The sequence below is a fragment of the Phacochoerus africanus genome, chromosome 12, assembly GCF_016906955.1.
Source record: "Phacochoerus africanus isolate WHEZ1 chromosome 12, ROS_Pafr_v1, whole genome shotgun sequence".
NCBI classification, from domain to species: Eukaryota; Metazoa; Chordata; class Mammalia; order Artiodactyla; family Suidae; genus Phacochoerus; species Phacochoerus africanus.
Window position 1 is genome coordinate 52,078,054 of NC_062555.1, and position 21,653 is coordinate 52,099,706.

General features: G+C 45.2%; 1 protein-coding gene across 2 annotated transcripts; it reads left to right on the top strand.

The window, feature by feature from the left end:
* Positions 1-429: 429 nt before the first annotated feature.
* On the top strand, positions 430-10,931 carry ACBD7 (acyl-CoA binding domain containing 7). 2 transcript variants are annotated; one of them, XM_047755003.1, is made up of 5 exons: positions 430-481; positions 8,946-9,063; positions 9,166-9,228; positions 9,316-9,433; positions 9,652-10,099. In XM_047755003.1, the coding sequence occupies exons 1-4, from the start codon at positions 470-472 to the stop codon at positions 9,387-9,389; spliced, it is 267 nt and encodes an 88-aa protein (XP_047610959.1). In that variant the 5' UTR covers positions 430-469; the 3' UTR covers positions 9,390-9,433; positions 9,652-10,099. The 2 variants fall into 2 exon arrangements, with proteins under 2 accessions (XP_047610959.1, XP_047610958.1); XM_047755002.1 differs by having other exon boundaries at positions 9,316-10,931.
* Positions 10,932-21,653: the final 10,722 nt, after the last annotated feature.

Consider the following 21,653-nt stretch of genomic DNA (forward strand, 5'->3'; position numbering starts at 1 on the left):
GAGGTCCATGCCCTGGGGAGATCTCTCTGGATGTCCTGCGAACAACCTCTTCAGAAAAATCTCCAAGGACGGAGAAGAACTCATTTAAATTCCCAACCCCTCGCCTTGCCAGTGGCAACCTAGCTGGAAGCTGACACCACCCGCACTCCCCTGCGCCGCGCATTTCTGGAGGAAGACTTCGGGCCCAGAGGGCAGGGCGGGTGCCACTCACCGCCTAGCCCCGCCCTCCCGTACCAGGGACCAATGGAAGCTGGGGGGGCATGGGAGCGCGACCAATGGGAGCGCGACCAATGGGAGCGCGACCAATGGGAGCGCGACCAATGGGAGCGCGACCAATGGGAGCGCGACCAATGGGAGCGCGACCAATGGGAGCGGGCGGGTGGAGGCGGGCTTCCCTTTAAGAAGAGGCGGGACAGGGGGTCTGGGGAATCCTGAGTCGGGAGCGCAGGGAGAGTCCGGTGCGGCCGTCATGTCCCTGCAGGTGAGCTGGGGTTGTGCAGGCTGCAGGGTGGGAGCAACTTCCCCGGAGAGAAGCTCTCGAGAGGGGCGTGGGGTCAGTGTCACGCCCTCCCCGGGCAATGCGGCACGTCTCGGTCTCAGCAAAGGGACAGCCGCAGCCGGGGGTCCTCGATCCCGGGGACCGTCGGCGGTGACTCCGAGACAAGCCCACCCCTTCGCTAGCGCACCCATTGCGGGTAGTTGGCGAGGGTACCAGCTGTTGACGACGAGCCACACTTCCCATGGCAACTCTGAACCCTGGGGAGTGGTTAGACGCACAGCAGGCACCGGCCCTGGGGAGGGATTGCGCCAGGCTGCTCTGAGGGAGCACACCAGCTCTGCTCCGCCCGACCCTCCCATCCTGGAGAGGGAGGTCAGGGCTGCTTCGATCTCACCCGCTCCACTTGCTCCTTGGTTCGTCCAGTATCTCTCCCATGCAAGGGATCTGTGAAGCCACAATTTAAAAACACTGTTTTTCGGGGATTCCCGTCGTGGCTCAGAGGAAACGAATCTGACTAGCATCCATGAGGACGCAAGTTCGATCGCTGGCCTTGCTCACTGGGTTAAGGATCTGGCATTGCTATGAGCTATGGTGTAGGTCGTAGGAGACACCGCTGGGATCTCGAGTCGCTGAGGCTTATCGTGTAGGCTGGCAGCTGTAGCTCCGATTGGACCCCTAGCCTTGGAATTTTCATATGCCGCAGGTTGCGCCCTAAAAAGATAAAAATAAACACACAAGTACTGTTCTTCTGATCTGTGAGGAAATACATGTTCAGGGTGGAAATTTGGGGAAAAGAATTCCTTCACTCAGGTGATAACCACTCCAGTAACCCTCTCTTGAATGTTCGAGAAATGTGTATGTGCGAATGTGGGTGTATATTTCGTGTTATGTAGTTATAGTTTATATAGTTTGGCTCTTTTGATCTTGTATTATGAGTGTTTTGTCATCACTAAATACTCAAATACTTTTTTTAAGTGTCTGCATTGGTGTATGGCAGGATGCATCCAATGTGAGTGTCCGTAGTAACACCAAGGTCACTTCTGCACCAGGCAGTGGGGTCGGGGACCTTGTGGTAAAAATATAAACAGGAGAGGGTGTGAGGAGAGGCCCTAAGGCAGTGTGTTTTGAAGAACCTCATGCACACTCGCACAGGAATCAAGTCCGCACCTGTTCAGCTGGGCTGTGTGGGGACTCAGCTCCAGGAGAGTCAGCTCAGCAGAGTCTGAAATTTCTCACCCAAAGCAGCAAGCCCAGCTCTGCAGAGCCCAGGAACATTATCAAACTTTCCCTTTGGCCCAGAATGCTTGGAGTGAAATGTAAATAATTCTACCTTTATAACTGTCTGTCGGAGTTCCCGTTGAGGCTCAGGGGTCAACGAATCCGACTAGAAACCATGAGGTTGCGGGTTTGATCCCTGCCCTTGCTCAGTGGGTTAAGGATCTGGCATTGCCGTGAGCTGTGGTGTAGGTTGCAGACATGTCTCAGATCCCAAGTTGCTGTGGCTCTGGCCTAGGCTGGTGGCTACAGCTCTGATAGACCCCTAGCCTGGGAACCTCCATATGCTGTGGGAGCGGCCCTAGAAAAGGCAAAAACACCAAAAAAAAAAAAAAAACTGTTTCTCACCTATGATAACTTTTAGACCCTCCTGATACCCACTGACTCATTCATTCATTCATTCAACAAGGGCTTGGGTGGCCTCTACCACCTGCCAGGGCTCTGTGAGGCAAGGCTCTTGCTACCAAGATGAAAGTTGATGCCTGTCCTCTTTTATGGAATAAAGAAATATATTTCCACCAGCCTTTGTGCTGAACTCTAATAGATGGTGTCAGTGCTGCCTGGAACCCCCTTTCCTGCCCCTGCCCATCTCCCATGTGCTGACCCTGCCTCAGCTCAGCCCCATCTCCTCTGAGAAGGCTTTTTCCATGGCTGCTGCTACTCCCTCCTCTATGGTCCCAGAGCACCTACTGCTCCTCCACTAGAGCCAGTATCACATGACCATGGTGACCTGCTCATCTCTCACTAGATCCCGAGCTTTGGGAGAGCCGGCCACTCTGTCTTCCCCCTGTCTGCTCAGCCAAGGCCTGGCCCATCAGAGCTGTTCAAAACAGGTTGAATAGTATAATGTACGTCATGAGCTCTGGGGGGCAGAGTCAACAGAATGAAATCAAGAATATTTACATTCTTGGAGTTTCTACTGTGGCTCAGCAGGTTAACGGTCTGGCAATGTCACAGCTGTGGCGTAGGTCACAGCTGCAGCTCGAATTTGATCCCTGGGCTGGGAACTTCCATATGCTGTGGGCGTGCCCCCAATTTTTTTTACATGCTTTTTTTCATAAAGTTTTATTGAAGTATATTTGATTTATAATGTTGTGATGATTTCTGCGGTACAACAGTGATTCAGTCATACATGGACACACATCCATTCTCTTTCAGATTCTTTTCCCGCATAGATGATCACAGAATATGGGTAGAGTTCTCTGTGCTCTAGAGCAGGTCCCCACTGGCCACTCATGCCACATACCTCAGTTCTCATATGCCAGTCCCAAACCCCCAGTCCATCCACCCCCCCCCCAACCTGTCCCCTTTGGTAACCATAAGTTTGTTTTCAAAGTCTGTGAGTCTGCCTCTTTTATGCAAATAAGTTCCTTTGCATCTTTTTTAGATTCCACATAGAAGTGAAATCATACTTTTTTTTTTTTTTTTTGCTTTTTAGGGCCATACCCAAGGCATATGGAGGTTCCCAGGCTAGGGGTCGAATCAGAGCGACAGTTGCTGGCCTACATCACAGCCACATCCATACCAGGTTCAAGACATGTCTGCAACCTACACCACAGCTCACAGCAATGCTGGATCCTTAACCCACTGAGCAAGGCCAGGGATCGAATCTGCATCCTCATGGGTGCTAGTAAGGTTTGTTCCCACTGAGCCACAATGGGAACTCCAATTTTTAATTCTAAAGTTATCGAAGTATGGTTGATTTACAATGTTTGAAGAATATTAACTTTATTTAATCCTCACACTTCCCCGCTGAGGCCGATGTTATCTTTATTGGCCAAAGCTGAATCTCAGAGGAGCTTTGTTGCTTGGGCAGAGTCCCACGGCAGTGTATCTCAAAGCTAGAGTTCTAATCTGGGATCCTGATGTAAGGCCAGCATTTTTTCCCAGGAGAGCTCATCGAGGTCAGGGAGGGAAAGGCCATGGAGCTCTCAGAGCTCCTAAGCAGAGCAGGAACACATCAAGTCGGGTGCCAGGGAAGGGCATGCAGGAGAGAAAGACTGGTCCTGGGTCTTGCTCTGGAATGGGCTTCTCTTCTCTTCCCTGGGTAGGGGAGTGGGAGGGGACCCCTGAAATTGCCTGTGAAATCATCAGGGGCTGCACCCTTACATGGAAAGGATCCAGCATTTCATGAGATTGCCAGGTGTTTCCATACCCTCCTACTTTCAGAAACTGCTTCCTGGACTGCAGGGACTTAGCGCGGTTTTTGAGATGCCTTAGGATTCTAATCGAGGCTTTTCTTGCTGAACAGAATTGAGTTGCTGTCTTTGGAAAGTAGCGGAAGACTTTACAGCAAACAGAACCTCTGAGATGCCTTCCTACCCTGAGGGGGAGGATCCCTTCACCTGCTGGACAGCCTATCCCTGCCCTGCCCTTGGGAAGCTCAGGGTGCTGACATAGCATTTTAATTGTGTCCTTATTTTAGACACAATATGTGCACATTACAGAAAATTTGGAGAAACAGTATTAAAAAAGAAAAACAAACAAACAGAAAACTTACCAAGAATCAGAAGCAATCAGTATTGACACTTTTTTTTTTTTTTCCTTTTTTGCTCACCCCGTGGCATCTGGAGTTTCCAGGCTAGGGATCAGATCAGAGCAGCTATGGCAATGTCAGATCCTTTACCCAACTAGGCCAGCCCAAGGACTGAACCCATGTCCTGGTGCTACAGAGACGCTGCCAGTCCCATTTTGCCACAGCAGGAACTCTGACACAATTTAGTTTATTTCTTTCTAGTCTTTATTTTTTCTAAAAGCTGAATGTATACCAGCAATGCTGCAACTTTTGTTAAATCATAAAAAGTACTTTTCATGTCTAGCTTCATTGAAAGTACTTTTTTCCCCCCAGTTTTTTCTAGAACTAGGTTGGTGGTGGTGTTTTTGTTTTTGTTTTTTTGCACAGAGCCTGATAATAGAAATGATAGCAGCTAAAGTTTATTGATCCCTCATTATGTGCCAGGCCCTATTTAAAATATTTTATGTGTGTTTTTCACTTATATCCTCATAGATAAGTTTTACATGTGGATAGATACTGTTACTGTCTCATTCTGTCCCATGTTTTAAATGAAGAAACAGACACAGAGAGGTAAGTAACCTCTCTGAAGTCACACAGCTTTCAAGTGGTGAAGCTGAGTCAAACCAAGACAGTGGTGCTCCAGAGCCTGAGTTCTTTTGTTAAATGTTTTGTTTTATTTTATTGGCCATGCTCAAGGCATGTGGAAATTCCTGGGCCAGGGATCGAACCTGAGCCACTGCTGTGACAATGCCAGGTCCTTAACACACTGGGTCACAAGGAAACTCCTCCAAGTGATTTTTTTTTTTTTAATCACAAAACAACTATTTTAGTTGTACCACTGTCCCTTCTTTGGGACTGGATGGAAATTTTATCCAGCAACTCTGCTGAGATCACTGGGGTTCTGATGTTAAAGTGGGATACCCACTTTCTCTACCAGGTCTTTGAATCTTTGAATGGAAAAGGAGCTCTGGCTCTGGAGAAAGAAAGTAGGGGGTAGGGGATAGAATGCTTCTTAGACCCTCTCTTGTTTGGTACCCAAGCTGCCAATTTCCACTTACTGCCAATTTCACACACAGAACACAAGGTAAAATACAATTTATTAAAAAAAAAAAAAAAGAATGGAAAGTTCCATTAAGGAAAGTAGTTAGCAAAGCCTTTGTATATAAACTAAGAGTTTAAAAAGGAGGGGAGTTCCTGTCGTGGCTCAGTGGTTAACGAATCCGACTAGAAACCTTGGGGTTGATGGTTCCATCCTCGGCCTTGCTCAGTGGGTTAAGGATCCAGCGTTACCGTGAGTTGTGGTGTAGGTCACAGACGTGGCTCGGACCCACATTGCTGTGGCTGTGGCGTAGGCCGGCGGCTACAGCTCCAATTAGACCCCTAGCCTGGGAACCTCCATATGCCACGGGTGCAGTCCTAGAAAAGACCAAAAAAAAAAAAAAGAAAGAAAGAAAGAAAAATGAAAAGACAATAAAGAGGAGGGATGGAGTTTCCTTTGTGGTGCAGCAGAAACGAATCCTAGTATCCATGAGGATGTGCATTTGATCCCTAGCCTCCCTCAGTGGGTTAAAGGATCCGGCGTTGCCATGCGCTGTTGTGTAGGCTGGCAGCTGTAGCTCCAATTACACCCCTAGCCTGGGAACTTCCATATAGGACAGGTATGGTCCTAAGAAGCAAAAAAGAAAAAACTGCCCTTAGAAACTAGCTAAATCCCCTAAATAGGCAAAAATATTACTGCTGTTGAGGAATGTGGGCAAAGAGGTACTGGGAGAGGAATGCCCCGGACAGAGATTAATGGGTAGCAAAGCTAGCAAAGCTACTGCATATGGCGAAGTGTAGATTTTGGACGAAGAGGAGGAAATGCCCCTGTGGTTGATCAAGAAACGTGCACTGAGTGCAATGCCATTTAAAAAATTGATAGAAAGCTGTATTTATATGCTTTTATAAGAAGAATTTTGCTTTGCAATTTCTCAGATATAGTTTTTTTGCATGTTTTTCTTGTACCTTTTGACCATCTTCAGCCATTCTTCCTGCCCCCCGCCACCTCTGGCAGCTGCCAGTCTTTTCTTTATTTCTATTAGTTTGGGTTTTATTAGTTTTTTAATTTTTTAATTTTTTTTCTTTTTTTTTTTTTTTTTTTTTGCTTTGCTCTGCTTTGTGAGACGGTACCCACAGCATGGAAGTTCCCAGACTGGGGGTCGAATCAGAGCTGTAGCTGCCAGCTACACCACAGCCACCGCAACTCGGGATCCGAGCCCTGTCTGTGACCTACACCACAGTTCACGGCAACGCTGGATCCTTAGCCTACTGAGCAAGGCCAGGGATCGAACCCGCATCCTCATGGACCCTAGTTGGGATTGATAACCTCGGAACTATGAAGGGAACTCCCTGTTTTGTTTTGTTCTGTTTTGTTTTAGATTCCACAAATAAGTGATACCTTACAGTATTTGTCTTTCTCTCTCTCTCTTGTTTCATTTAGCACAATGCCCCCCAAGTCCATCCATGTTATTGCAAATGTCAGGTGCTCTGTTTCTCTCTCTCTCTCTCTTTTTTTTTTTTTGCCATACCCATGGCACAAGGAAGTTCCCAGGCTAGGGATTGAACCCATGCCCCAGCAGTCACAATGCCAGACCCTTATCTTGCTAGGCCACCAGGGAACTCCAGGAGCTCCTTCTTTTTATATGATTGTTTAATATTCTATTATTAATATTATATCTATCTATCTATATACAGAGAGGTATCTACATATCTGCAGCTAGAGGTATCTATATAGCTATATCATATCTTCCTATCCTTTCATCATCAGTGTACACATAGGTTGCTTTCATGTCTTGACCATTGTAAGTAAAGCTGCAGTGAACACAGGGGTGCAGATATGTCTTTGAGATAATAATTTTCTTTTCTTTGGTTAAATACCTGGATGTGAGATTGCTGGATCGTACGGTAGTTCTTTCTTAAATTTTTTAGGAAACTTCATGCTGTTTTCCGCAGTGGCTGCACCAGTTTGCATTCCCGCCAACAGTGCACGGGGTTGCCTTTTCTCCACAGCCTCGCTCACACTGATTTCTTGTCTTTTAGATGATAGCCATTCGGACAGGTATGAGGTGATTATCTCATTGTTTTGCTTTGCCTTTCCCTAATGATTAACGACATGGAGCATCTTTTCTAACCATCTGTATGTCTTCTGGGGAAAGATGTCTATTCAGATCTTCTGGCCATATCTTTAATCGCACCATCATCATTATTATTATTTTGCTGTTGAATCGTATGAGTTCTTTATGTATTTTGAACATTGGCCCCTTATCTGATAATATGATTTGCAAATGTTTTTTCATTCAGTAGTTGCCTTTTCATTTTGGTGATGCTTTCCTTTGCTGTGTGGAAGCTTTTTTGTTTATTGCAGTCCCTTTCGTTTATTTATTTATTTATTTATTTTTTTGTCTTTTTGCTATTTCTTTGCAAATAGCATCCGCGATCCCGCGGCATATGGAGGTTCCCAGGCTAGGGGTCGAATTGGAGCTGTAGCCACCGGCCTACGCCAGAGCCATAGCAACACGGGATCCGAGCCGCATCTGCAACCTACACCACAGCTCAGGGCAACACCGGATCGTTAACCCGCTGAGCAAGGGCAGGGATCGAACCCGCAACCTCATGGTTCCTAGTCGGATTCGTTAACCACTGCGCCACGACGGGAACTCCATGAAGGGAAGGGGTTTTTTTTGTTTTTGTTTTTGTTTTTGTCTAATCACGCCTTTGTTTATTTTTGCATTAGCTACTTTTGCTTTTGGTGTCGAATCTGAAAAAAAATCATTGCTAAGATTAGTGTCAAGGATCACTACACCTTTTTTTTAGTTGCTTTACAGTTTTAAGTCTTATGTTCAAATTCTTAATTCATTTGGGTCGATTTGTCTATATGGCATAAGATGGGTCCAGCTTCATTTTCCTTGCATGTGCTATTCAGTTTTCCCAGCACCATTTATTTAAGAGACTGTCCTTTCCCACTGTACATTGTCATAAACTAATTGACCATATATGCGTGGGTTTGTTTCTGGGCTCTTGATTCTGTCCCATTGATCTTTGTGTCTGTTTTTATGCCAATACCATACTGTTATGCTTGCCATAGCTTTGTAATATTGTCTGAAATCAGGAATTGTGATATTCTTTCTCAAGATTGCTTTGGCTTTTATGGTTCCATACACATTTTAGGATTGCTTTTTCCATCTCTATGAAAAATGCCATTGGAATCTTGATAGAGAGTGCACTGAATTTGTAGATGGCTTTGCGTAGAATAAACATTTTAACAATTTGAATTTTTCCCATCCATGAACATGGAATATCTTTCCATTTATTCATGGCTTCTTCAGTGTTTAAACCTAAATAAATGAAACATTTTCAATCTTAAGAATTTTATTTAGTTCTCCATATCTAATACGTAGGTACACTGTCTAGGTTAGGTACCCTAACCCTAACCCTAAGATGAGGACCAGGGGAAATGTCCACGAATTAAAATAAGTTAGGATGATTCTGGTGGAACCAGTGTGCTAATAGTTCATTTCTGTTGGAAACCTCCCTCCGTCTCTTTAAGTTTCCCTGAAGCAGGTGAGCCTGCGGAAAGTTAGCAAATGCACTGTGTGCCCTTTTGTCTTTGTGCTTTAGGCTGATTTTGATAAGGCAACAGAAGATGTGAGGAAGCTGAAGACCAGGCCAGATGACCAGGAACTGAAAGAACTCTATGGGCTCTACAAACAATCTATAATTGGAGACATAGATATTGGTATTGTATTGTCCTTTTAAAGATAACAAGACCCTTGGTTGAACAGTGTTTCTAGAAGCATAGAGTAAAAAGTGACCCTGAACCTTGTCCTTCTTTTGGCAGAGTGTCCAGCAATGATAGATCTAAAAGGCAAAGCTAAGTGGGAAGCTTGGAACCTTCAAAAAGGTGGTTAATTTTTAAAACTAAGTTAAACAGACTTTCTCATTCTCCCAGTACATCATTCAGTGAGTCTATATCTTTGTGTCTTTCTAGGATTATCTAAGGAAGATGCCATGAGTGCCTATATTTCTAAAGCAAAAGAGCTAATAGAAAAGTATGGAATCTAAAATTCAGCGTGTGAGAAAATTTGCCTTTTGAAGCCCTCAGAATGGTATCATGACCTATTATTTAGGGGAGAAGTGCACTGTTAACTCTTTATTAATGAATATTTTTGCTATTAACATGAATTGTAATTCTTAATTAGAGGTAACTTTACTTGCTAAAACCAGGCGATTTTTAAAAAAGCTCTTTTATAGAAAGTGTGGCTCTGGTGGTTGGTGTATAAAACATTAACAATTGTTCTTTTGGCTTATCTGTTTCTTTCTGCAGTGAGCTGCTCTTACTGGTGTAGTCAAAAGAGTTTACTGAGAACCACTAACAAGACCCTTTCTCTGTTGCACTGTGTAGCTTTGGGATTCCTGCTGACGTGGGGCCTTGACCATCACAGACATACCTGGTTCCCATCCTCCTTCTGTAGTTTATTGACTAGGTAATCTGAGGCAGGTTCCTGAAGCTTACTAAGCCTTGTCTGTAGAGTATGGAAAAAAATCAGTCTCACAGGGTTATAAGAATTGAATGAGATAACTGTAATTGTCCCACCTTCATTTTTAAAGCATGTACTGTGTAAAAGCTAACAATAAGCAACAAAATGTTTAAAAATAAACTTATGAGTCTATCTACATTGTTCAAAGAAAGAAAAAGACCGTCATGGGACTAACAACTAATGGTCTTTAAATTTTTACATTTAAAACAAATTTTTTAAAAAGCCAACTGAGGAGTTCTCTTGTGGTGCGGTGGGTTATGGATCCGGCATTGTCACTGCAGCAGCTCTGGTTGCCACTGTAGTGCATGTTCGATTCCTGGCCCTGGAACTTTCTCATACCACCATCAAGGCCCCCCCCCCAAAAAAAAAAGTAGAAAGAAAACAAACTGAAAGGAAGTATCTAGAAATGACAGACTATACAATTACTATGCCTCTTATGTCCAGTTTTATCAGAATGAAAATGCAGAATCTGAAATATCACATTAAACCAATTCTCAGCAGAACTTGCCTGTACACATGCTCTCTGAAAGAAGATAGTCTCATTTTAATTTTTATTGTTTTATTTTTGTTTTTTAGGGCCTCACTCTCGGCATATGGAAGATCCCAGACCAGGGATCAAATTGGAGCTGCAGCTGCTGGCCTACACCACCACCACAGAAACACAGGAGCCGAGCCTCGTCTGCAACCTACACTGCATTTCATGGCAATGCTGGATCTTTAACCCACTGAGAGAGGCCAGGGATAGAACCTACATCCTCATGGATACTAGTCACGTTTGTTTCCGCTGCACCACAATGGGAACTCCAATAGTCTCTTTTTTTTATAGTTCTACAATCAGTTTGCAATTCCACAGGCTGAAAACCTGCCCAAACAGTAGATACCTCCATTCTCAGCATGAGGGTTTAGGTTTAGTGTCGTAGAATCAGAGATTGATTTTAGATGACTTTTACAAAAAATGTGCATCAACCAAACAAATTTCCAGGGTATTATGCTGAGTTAAAAAAAAAAAAAGGCCCATCCCCCAAAGTTACAAACTGTGCAACATCATTTATGTAACATTTTTGTCTTTGGGGTTTTTTTTTGTTTTTTTTTTTGTTTTTGTCTTTCTGCTATTTCTTTGGGCCGCTCTCGCGGCATATGGAGGTTCCTAGGCTAGGGGTCGAATCGGAGCTGTAGCCACCCAGCCTACCCCAGAGCCACAGCAACTCGGGATCCGAGCCACATCTGCAACCTACACCACAGCTCACGGCAACGCCGGATCGTTAACCCACTGAGCAAGGGCAGGGACCGAACCCGCAACCTCATGGTTCCCAGTCATATTCGTTAACCACTGCACCACAGCGGGAACTCCCTATGTAACATTTTTGAAATGGCATGATTAGAGACGGGACTGAATAGTGATTGCCAGGGATGGGGGTAGGGAGAGGGGGCTATAAAAGGGCAGTGAGAAGGATCCAGTGATGGAATGTTCTGTACCCTGACAGTATCACTGTCATCCTCCGGATGTGACATTATACTAGAGTTTTGCATGATGTTGCCACAAGGACAAACTCTGTATCATTTCTTAGAACCCCCTGTGACGCTACAGTTATCTCAAAATAAAAAGTTAAAAAAAAAATCATATCTAGCTTGATTCCTAACCTGGAAAACTTTAAAAAGTGAGGATGATGCTCATGTCTCCTAAGTGTTGCCTAAAGACAGTCAGAAGTCTTCCACGGTGAGGTCAACACCCAAGTCCAACAAAGAAAAGGCGTCAGTGGTGATGGGCCTGGTCTCTTCCCGTCGACGAGGTGGGCACTCTTTGAGCTGATCCTACGTGGACCTCACCTCCCCCCTAAGGCCTGGCATTGGCTACAGTGTGAGATTGCCACTTGTGGACTGTACTACTACAGACTGTTCAAATGAATAATCACAAATCCAGATTACTTTAGCACCAATCCTTCCAGAAGGGAGCCCTGGAAATTGTATCCTCCCAGAGAGTAAAGCACAGCACTGCACATACTAAACATTTAACATAATTTTCTTTCTTTTGCGGGGAAAGTTCCTGGTCTAGGGGTCGAATTGGAGCTGCGGCTGCAGGCCTCCACCACAACTGGCAACCCAGGATCTGAGCCACATCTGTGGCCTGTGCCATAACTTATGGCAACACTGAGCAAGCCAGGGATTGAACTGCATCCTCAGAGACACTATGTCAGGTCCTTAACCTGCTGAGTTACAACGGGAACTCCTAACATAATTTTCTTGAGGTTATTTTTTAGCCCAAATATATTATGTGAATTCCAACTCAAAGCCCCCTCCCCAATAATGAATTTGGTATTATTTGTACTTTTTTAGAAAGGAATGATACATTCTAAAAAACACTTCTTGTGTGCATTTCCCTTAATCTTATTTACTAAGACTCTCTACATAGTATTATTATTATTTTTGGCTGTGTCCATGGAAATTCCAGAGCCAGGGATCGAACCTGTGCCACAGTGGTGACAACGCCATATCCTTGACCCACCAAGCCACCAGGGGATGCCTGTGAACTGTTTTTAAATCATAACAAAAACAAGAACTACTATTTTGTGATCCTAAACACATCAGTGCTCTCAAAGCTGACATTTCAGTGTATAAAGCAGCTGTGTTAAGCAGTCTGAGGCCCAAGGAAGAGACACGGGTTGCATCAAGTAGAAAAGTTTATTACGAAGATCCATGGGAGAGAAAAAAATCAAGATACAGATTCAACAGCCAGGGTTCCAAGAGATAGAGAGGGATTGGGAATTGCCAGAGATCACAGGGTCCACCAGCTCCAGGGATGTGGCACCTCTTCATTCTGGACATTAGGCATCTGTGGATCCCACTCGTCGTGTCCTGCTGTTACTCTGCCTCAGCTGATTTTCCCTCTTTCTGTTTTTTTCCCCCTTTTCGTTGCTGTCTGTCCCCAACTCTTGTGCTCTCTCCTTATGTCTCGTTTAGATTGTTGCCATGCTAGGTGGAGGCAGCCCATGGGGCATGGCATTTTTGCTTGCCCCTTCTGTAGGCTAAGGACTGGATCCTAGGTGGTTGTCCATGGGAGGCTTACCCTGCATCCCAGTGGGTCATTGCCAGAGTGGCAGCAGGATCACACAGGGCCAACAGGCCATCCAGGTTGGAGGAACCACTCAGAAGAGAACCAAGGCTGTGGGCATGCTGGGGACGTGCGAGGACAGGCAGCGAATGATTGCTGGGGACTGGGGGACTGTTTTATTTTAACAAAACAGTAGGTTACATTTTTTCATGAAATGGGATGCCCCTGTATTTCAAAAGATGAAGTCAGGCTTTGAGCCACAGTGTGTTAATGAAATAATCATTTCATTTCCAGCCCTTCCTCTGTCCATTATGTTCACTGTTAAAATAAGTGAAGGGAAGGAATGGATCACTGACCAAGCAGGAATTTCCTAGACAAACTTTCCATAGATGAGATTCTAATAGGAAGAAGAAAGACCCTCCCAGAAGCATTCTTTGGTCCCCCAGATACTTAAATTCTCTGCAGGGAAATAAATTTGTAGATAACAGGTCACCCTGGCAAGAGCAAAAGCATCATTTTTCCAGCCCTGAATAAAACCCATGAGCTACTTCTAAAAACCTAAGAAGAGTATCAGATAATCAACTTGGACTGTTTTAAGACCACATTGATAGTTCTAGAGTCTTAGTTATGTAGTTCTTGATGAAGTCCTCATTGGAAGGTTCCAGAATATAAAAGTGGTCTCCTGGAAGCACATGAATATCAAAGCTTCCACTGGTCACATCTTTCCAGGCTAAAAAACAAACATAATTATATTTAATAACCAATGACACCATCAACAGCAAAATATTTACTTCCAGACACTACTTTTCTAAGAGCTGACATCAGTGGTAGAATTACTTCCAAGGTATCAGGTTTTGCACGTCCTGTATTTTTAATTTCTCAGAGACCTATCAGTATACAGTGGTATTACCTGCCTTCTCTTATTTTACACACAACCCAAAACTCTCCATTTACACTAGATTAAACTTGGGTCAATTTTCTATTCAATGCAGTAATTGCTATTTATATTAGCTGAAAATCATCAGCCAGATACCTCAATAAAATACACCAAATCACCAAAACAATCTTACCTTCTGCATCAGTTATCACATCTTCAGAGCAAATAAAGCATGTTAAGTCACAAGAAAGAAGAGCTTTAGGAGGTAGGTCAAAACTGCAAACATAAAAGGGTGAGTTGGTTACTTTTCATAATTGACAACCTCCAGAATCTTTTCCTCTTAATAACTTCGTTCAAATCAAACATGACCTGTCCTCACTTCTTTCCCTTTTCCCATGGTACTTCTACCTTTCAGTGCTTGTCTGACAGTCACTGCGGTCCAGGCTATTTTCCAGGATCATCTGTCTTGTAAAACAATGCCACTGGCAGCAGAATGGCACCTGGGCACCCAGTTCAACTCACGGTAAGGCTGGTGATAAGTAGTATCTTTAACTCTTGTTCCCCCGAAATGACTACCTCTGTTTCCCATCATCCAGCAGACGCTATGGACAGAACCAAAACAAGTTCAGAGAAACAGGGCCCCCAAGTTGGTTCCACCTATTGTCAGTTTAATCCCAACAGCAGCAGACGTTGACTGAGCTGGGCACTGGGTTATCCCCTAGGGATGCTTGGAGAAAGAAGCACAGTCCCTCCGGCACCTTAGAGACTGGCTGGGGAGACAGACATTAAGGACATAATCGGATTACTGGAGAAATGTGTCCCCAAGTTCAGGGTGATCTGGGAACTCTTGACAAGTCACGGGGTGGCATCAAGCTGGGTCTCCCTGGGAAATGGAGTTGGATCTGAGATCTGAATGAGTAGGAAAAACTTGGCAAAGTTGGGCGAGGCAGCAGGAGAAGAGGGAACAGAATGAGCGCGAACCAATGGCTGCTGTTCCAAGAGCAAATGGGGAATTGGGATAATTGAGGTACAAGAGGCAAGCAAGGGCCAAGTGTTGGCCTCACGAAGGTTTTGGTCATTACATCATCATAAGAGAGCCAGGAAGCCACCATGAAGATTTAGGGCAAAGCATGTCATCCCCAAACTTGACTGTCATCCCTCTGGGTACAATGGGGATTGATTGAGGGGATACAGGGTCTACGAAAGGACTGGTTCAGGGATTCTTTCAATAGTCCAGGCAAGAATTCCCTCTTCAGCTCAGAATATGAAAAACTAGGAACACTGCTCCTGGCCTAATGAGAAACAGAAGGTCAACAAGTAGCCAAGTGGTGCCTTTTCTAGCACTTGTCGGAGAGCTGAGTTTGCAAGACAAACTGGAAACCAAACTCCAAGGAGGGTGGGGACCCTCTAAGGAGAAGTGGGACATGAGAACTGGCTCATGTGATCAGAGCATGATGGGAGAGAGGTGTCTGCTGTTCATGTGCGTAAGAAGAAATCAGCCAAAATGTTAACATGCTGGAAACCAAGCATCCGGTGTCAGGTGGAATTCACACTCACAGCCTCTCATCCATGAGCCTCCACTAGGGGTTCAAGAGAAAGACTGGGAACAAGGCAAGAGGCCAGGCAGAGCCCTCTCTGCAGGGCAGGTAGGCAGCAGGAAACTGGATGTGACCGTGAGACGGGCTCCAACCCTGCCCCCGCCCAAGTCCTTCCCCCTCACTAAGCAAAAATCTTAGCTGCTGGAGGAGAAGCATCAAACACCTCCACCCCGGGCACACGTGATGACCCATGGATGTCAAGGATAGAAGCATTGACGCTCTGCCCTTGGGGAAGGAGTGGGAAAGGGTTCGGGCTCACAATTCTATACCAAAACCCAGAAGAAGTCTTCTACTTCTGGAGAGGGACTGGAAACTTCCACCCCAAACCAACCCTTAACAAGGAGGCGGGATAGGCCTGCTGAGAAAGGCCCACCCCCAAGGCCCAGGCACAGAGGACCTGCCTGAGATTGAAGCTCAGGACTGTCTAGGATGTCCAAGAACTCCTCCAGGTTACCCTAGAGGCCAACATCACACACAGGGTACCAAGCAACATCTGTGTGTTAGCGGGGGGAGCCTGGAGAGAGACTGTCCTCTAAGGCATAGGGAAGATGGAAACACTGAGAGAAATGCTCAACCCATTCTCCACAGTGAGCACATGGTAACTTGGGAGCAGTGTGGCCCTGGAGTAACCATAGTAACCACAAGTAACCATAGTAACACAAAACCCAAGTATGGCTCATCTCCAGTCTGGATTGACTCGACTCCCTACACCAATAGCCCGATAGAAAAGGAGAGGCATCAAATCCAGGTGTAAAAAAAATATTTATGTCAGTCTCTGTTTTATGAATGCTATCCAGCTCTCAAAAAACCCCAAAAAAACAAAAAACAGAAAACAAAGTATCGGGGAGTTCCCATGGTGGCTCAGTGGGTTAAGAACCTGACTAGTAGCCATGAAGATGCAGGTTTGACCCCCGGCCTCACTCAGTGGGTAAAGGATCCCACGTTGCTGCAAGCTGCAATGTAAGTCACAGATGTGGCTCGGATCCTGTGTTGCTGTGGCGCAGACCAGCACCTGCAGATCGGATTCAACCCCTAGCCTGGGAACTTCCATATGTCCCAGGTGTGGCTCTGAAAAAAAAAGGAAAAAAAAAAAATCAGACACATAAGAAAATAACTCAAAAAAAACAAAAACAAAAACAAAAAAACCAGCTCCCTTGTCAAGAGGCAAAGCAATTAAAAGAGTCAGACTTTCTAGTTCTTGCGATTGAGATGTCAAAAGATTTCATGGGAAAAGGGGATAACAGGCATGATCAAACGAGGAAGTTCATTAGAGAAGTGAAGATGGTGCGAAAGAGTCCAGAAGAAATTCTAGAGATGAGCAGCAACAGCAGGGAGGAATTCTGTTGACAAGCTCCTCAGCAGACCTGACACAGCTGAGGATACGATCCGTGAAACTGAAGATCATTAATAGGAATTATCCAAGCTGAAACTGAAAGAAAAAAAAAAGAGTTGAAAAAAAAATGACAGGACATTGGAGAGCCCTGCAATGATATCAAACAGCCTGACACGTGTGTAGTTAGGGTCCCAGAAGGAGAAAAGACACAGCGGTCCAGGCAAGAGAGGACAGCGTGGGTGAGGTGGGAGCAGGCAGAGCTTTCTCACCTGTCACAGATTTTCGTTTAGCCACCAGGTTCTGAGCCTTATGGTGGGTGATGGGAGAGGAGAGAGTGAGGAGACATTCTTAAGCCTGATTTCATTTTTACTGGGAAAAGCTGAGAGCTACGGAGAGATGGAGCGAGGAGAACAGTGAGAAAGGGGAAGGAGTGGGAGCCAAGAGAGAAGTCCAGAGAGCAGGTTTGGGGAGAACATTTGGGATTTGGAAAGAAGCATCGGACAGCTGTGAGTAGCTACTGCACTTTGATTCATGGTGGGGGGGGAGGTTCAGACTGTTAAGAAGTTGTTTTGTTTATTTGGGTTCTTTTTTTTTTTTTTCCTAATGAGTGCAATATCCCTGCAAGTGATTTCTCTTTTATTTTTGGTTTGGGGGTGGTTTCTTTGCAGAGCTCTTGAGAGTTTAGCTAAACGACTATATTGCTGCCTTGGCATCCATGCTGTGTAGTCTAGTGGCTTGCAGAGCCCTGAAACTGACACAATCCCTGCCTGTGGGCACATGCCCTAGGTGTCAGCCTGCAGGGTCATGAGTAAGGGTGGATTCCTGATATTACCCACCACGGCCCTCGTGGTAGGTTTTTCCTGGCCTCCTGGTGACTGGACATCTGGCCACTAAGATAAGACCCTCATGAAACTTAACAGTCCCCACTCTTTGGGATTTGAATTGACCAATCTGGCCTTAGCCTGGGAGCCTGGCTCAGCTGGTTAAGGACCTGGCACCATCACTGCTGTGGCTTGGGTGCTGCTGTGGCGTAGGTTCAATCCTTGGCCCAGGAATTTGCACATGCTGCAGGCACACCCAAAAAAAGAACAAACACCCCCAGTAAGAGTTACCATTCTGGCTCAGCTCAGCAGAAACAAACCTGACTAGTAGCTGTGAGGATGTGGGTTCAATCCCTGGCCTACCTCAGTGGGTTAAGGATCCAGCCCATAGTTGAAAGCTGTGGTGTAGATCACAGATGTGGCTCAGATCTGGCATTGCTGTGGCTGTGGTGTAGACCGGCAACTATGGCTCCGATTTGACCCCTAGCCTGGGAACTTCCATATGCCACAGGTGTGGCCCTGAAGAAAAAAATCACCCCTAACTGAGGCATGTTTTTCAGGTCAACTCTGCCTGCACCCGCCTTGACTCCCCCGTGGCCCCAGGTGAGCGGTGAATGTCCTCCAGAACCTGTGAGTCATGAACGTCTGTGTTTCTATTTCTCTTGGGGGGTCTGCTGTGGAACCTCTGCTCCTTTTCCAACCTTCAGCGTCCTTCTTAACACACGTTAATTTAACAAAGTTGCGAGAGTCTTTGGTTGTGCATTTTTGGTTGTTGGGTTTTGTTTTTAAAACTCAGGTGTGGTTGGTTACGTGGCACACGATCTGCTAAGCATGACCTCATTTCATCCTCATCGCAACACCCTGGAGGGAGTTATTCTTATCATCCCTTCCTCTGACGTCCCTTTCAGAGGCCCTTGTTCCGAATCTCAGAGCTGCTAAGCCATGAGTGTGGGTTCTGGTGAGCAGACTCTACAGACGACATGTTTAACCATCATGTGAGCTTAATTAGTAAAAAGCTTCTTTTGAGTGTGTTGTTTCCACTTGGTGGGGGATGTTGGATTGGTGGTTCTTGGATTCTGACTCTGTGCTAAGCCAAGGTCACCCTGTGAGAATCATGCTTGCTCAGAGGGTTGGGGAGGAGAGAAATGGACAGACTTAGGGCTGCTGGGAGGCAGATGGTGGACTGAATGATAGATCGGAGATGGCTGCTGAATCCAGGGACGTGACAAAAAATGAACGGGATTGTCTTTGTTCTCAAGCCGCTTCAAGTCAGCTTGATTTTTTTTTTGGTTGTTGTTAAGCTATCTCTGGAAACTTCTAGTCACAGGCACTGCCCAGAGTGGCCCTAGGCTTAGGTGCAGGTTTTGCAGAGGAAATTAAAAAAAAAAAAAAAAAAACTCACAGTCCCAGCATCTGGCTGCTACATAGAGGAGACAAAATAGAAAAAATGGGAGTTCCCTGGTGGCTTGGAGGTTAAGGGTCTGAGAGACAAAATGGGAGTTTCCTGGCAGCTCAGTGGGTTAAGGATCCGGCATTGTCACTACAGTGGCCCAGGTTGCTCCTGTGGCACAGGTTTGATCCCTGGCCCAGGAACTTCCACACGCCGGGGGCCTGGACAAAACAAAAGAAAACAAAAATAAAAGAAATGTATGACAGCATTATAATAATGACTGAAGGCTGAATGCTGGCCCCACAGGATCTGCTCTGGGGAGGTTAGAATAGCTAGGACCACTTGTAGGTTCAGACAGTTGAGACCAGCATCTCGAATGTTAGGATTTCATTCCTATTAGGAGAATCAAGCTTCAATAGAGACGTCTCAGGAGAGAGAGGAATGGTCAGGTGCCATGGAGCCAAATGAGATCTGGAACAAGATTTGCGCCAAAGCAAACCACTTGCCTGTCCTGGTTCCCTGCTTAGTAAATGGGGATCCCCTTCTGTAGACCCCCTTTAAGAAGATGAGACCCTTTTGGCATTAATTTGCTCAACAGATATTCGTTATGTGATTAAACATGCGTGTTGGACCATATTTTTTTTTTCAAGAAAAATACGCTCTATACATCTTTCTATCTATCTATCTTTCTTTCTTTCTTTCTTTCTTTCTTTCTTTCTTTCTTTCTTTCTTTCTTTCTTTCTTTATTGCCTTTTCTAGGGCCTCTCCCGCAGCATATGGAGGTTCTCAAGCTAGGGGTCTAATCGGAGCTATAGCCACCATCCTATGCCAGAGCCATAGCAATGCAGGATCCGAGCTGTGTCTGCAGTCTACACCACAGCTCATGGCAACGCCGGATCCTTAACCCACTGAGCAAGGCCAGGGATCGAACCTGCAACCTCATGGTTCCTAGTCAGATTCGTTGACCACTAAGCCATGATGGGAACACCTATACATCCTTGATTGATAAAAATTTTGCACTCTGGCTCCATTCTGGGCCAACAGAAATATCAGAGGTGGCCCTCCAAGGAAAGGAAGTCAAATCCTGACTTCCTGGATAAGCAGCAGCCTTCAAGAACAGCCAACCTACATTTTCCATAGGTAATTACATATATATAAAAAAAAGAAAGCTTGGAGTTCCCGTTGTGGCTCTGCAGGTTAAAAACCTGACTAGTATCCATGAGGATGCGGGTTCGATCCCTGGCCTTGATCAGTGGGCTAAGGATCCAGCATTGCTGTGAGCTGTGGTGTAGGTCGCAGATGCTTCTCAGATCCAGTGTGGCTATGGCTGTGGTGTAGGCTGGCAGCTATTTCTCCAATTCAGTCCCTGGCCTGGGACCTTCCATGTGCTGTACCTTAGGCTCTAAAAAGGAAAAAGGAAAAAAAAAAAGGAAGTCAAAACTTATTTTGGTTACTTACATGTAATCAGTAATAAGGCGCATGTCTGAGATGACTTTGGGAATATGTTTTGTTAAAAATTCCTTGTCAGCAATTAACTCCTTGGGAATGCCTCCAATTTCCCTTAGGCCACAGATAATTTGTTCATCGGTCAACTGTGCATCTTTGGAAAGGCGACTCCGGGTCCTTGACCTGAAACATGAACAACACAGGTCTGATATTTCATTTAACACACCTGTTCAGACACTGAAAACTCTCCAGTATCTCTTTTAGTGATTTCAAAGATTCTCTGAGCCAGTTATTTGCTGAAAGTTAAGTTCTCAGCTGACTCAGAATGAAAGAAAATGCTCTTATCATCGATATTGGGTCAGAGATGCCAGAGCCAGGGCAGACACTGACCAGGAAGCAGTTATAAATGCATTTCAGAGGACAGTATTGAAAGAGACTCATGGGCATTTTCATGAACCAATAGTATCTACCATTCACCATAGTGCCCTAGGCTGGACCAAAATACACCAGGTAAAATAGTAATGACCTGGTTTTTTTCCACCCATCTCCCTCCCTTCCACTGCCCTCCGGAAGGAAAATGAAATTACTCACATGAGGAGCAGATGAACTTGACATAAATAAATGCACTGGTTCTAGCATATATTTTTCTTTCAGGTGTAGTGCAGTCATAAAAGCAATACAGCATCCCATACTATGTTTGGGGAAAAAAACACGGTAAGAACTGTTTAGCAAAACTGCTGGGAATCCATCAGAAGTTCACGAGAGCAAGTATCATGAACTTGGCAGTGGTCATGAAACAGTCCAAAGAAAAGCATACATTAGTTGAATAATAACCAACTTAACTTGTAAAAGGCCCATCTTCAATGATTTACATCAGAAAAAGCATCTCAAGGCATCCTAGGTAATTCAGACTGAGATTTAGTACTGGTTTCCACACTGTCTTGAAATTAAATTTCCTTTTCTGCCTGAAAGACATACATTACTGTGTATTTAATAGAAGTTATCAGCAGTTCTCAAAAGGTAGAGTCTGGGGATACCCAGGAGTTTCCTGGACCTTTTCAGGTCTATGAGGGTCAAGTCATTTTCAGGACTTTACTAAAATACAATTTACCTTTTATTTATTCATTTTTGGGGAGTCTTTCTGCCTTTTCTAGGGCCGCTCCTGCGATGGCATATGGAGGTTCCTGGGCTAGGGGTCTAATCGGAGCTGTAGCCACCAGCCTATGCCACAGCCACAGCAATGCCAGAGCTGAGCCTCGTCTATGATCTACGCC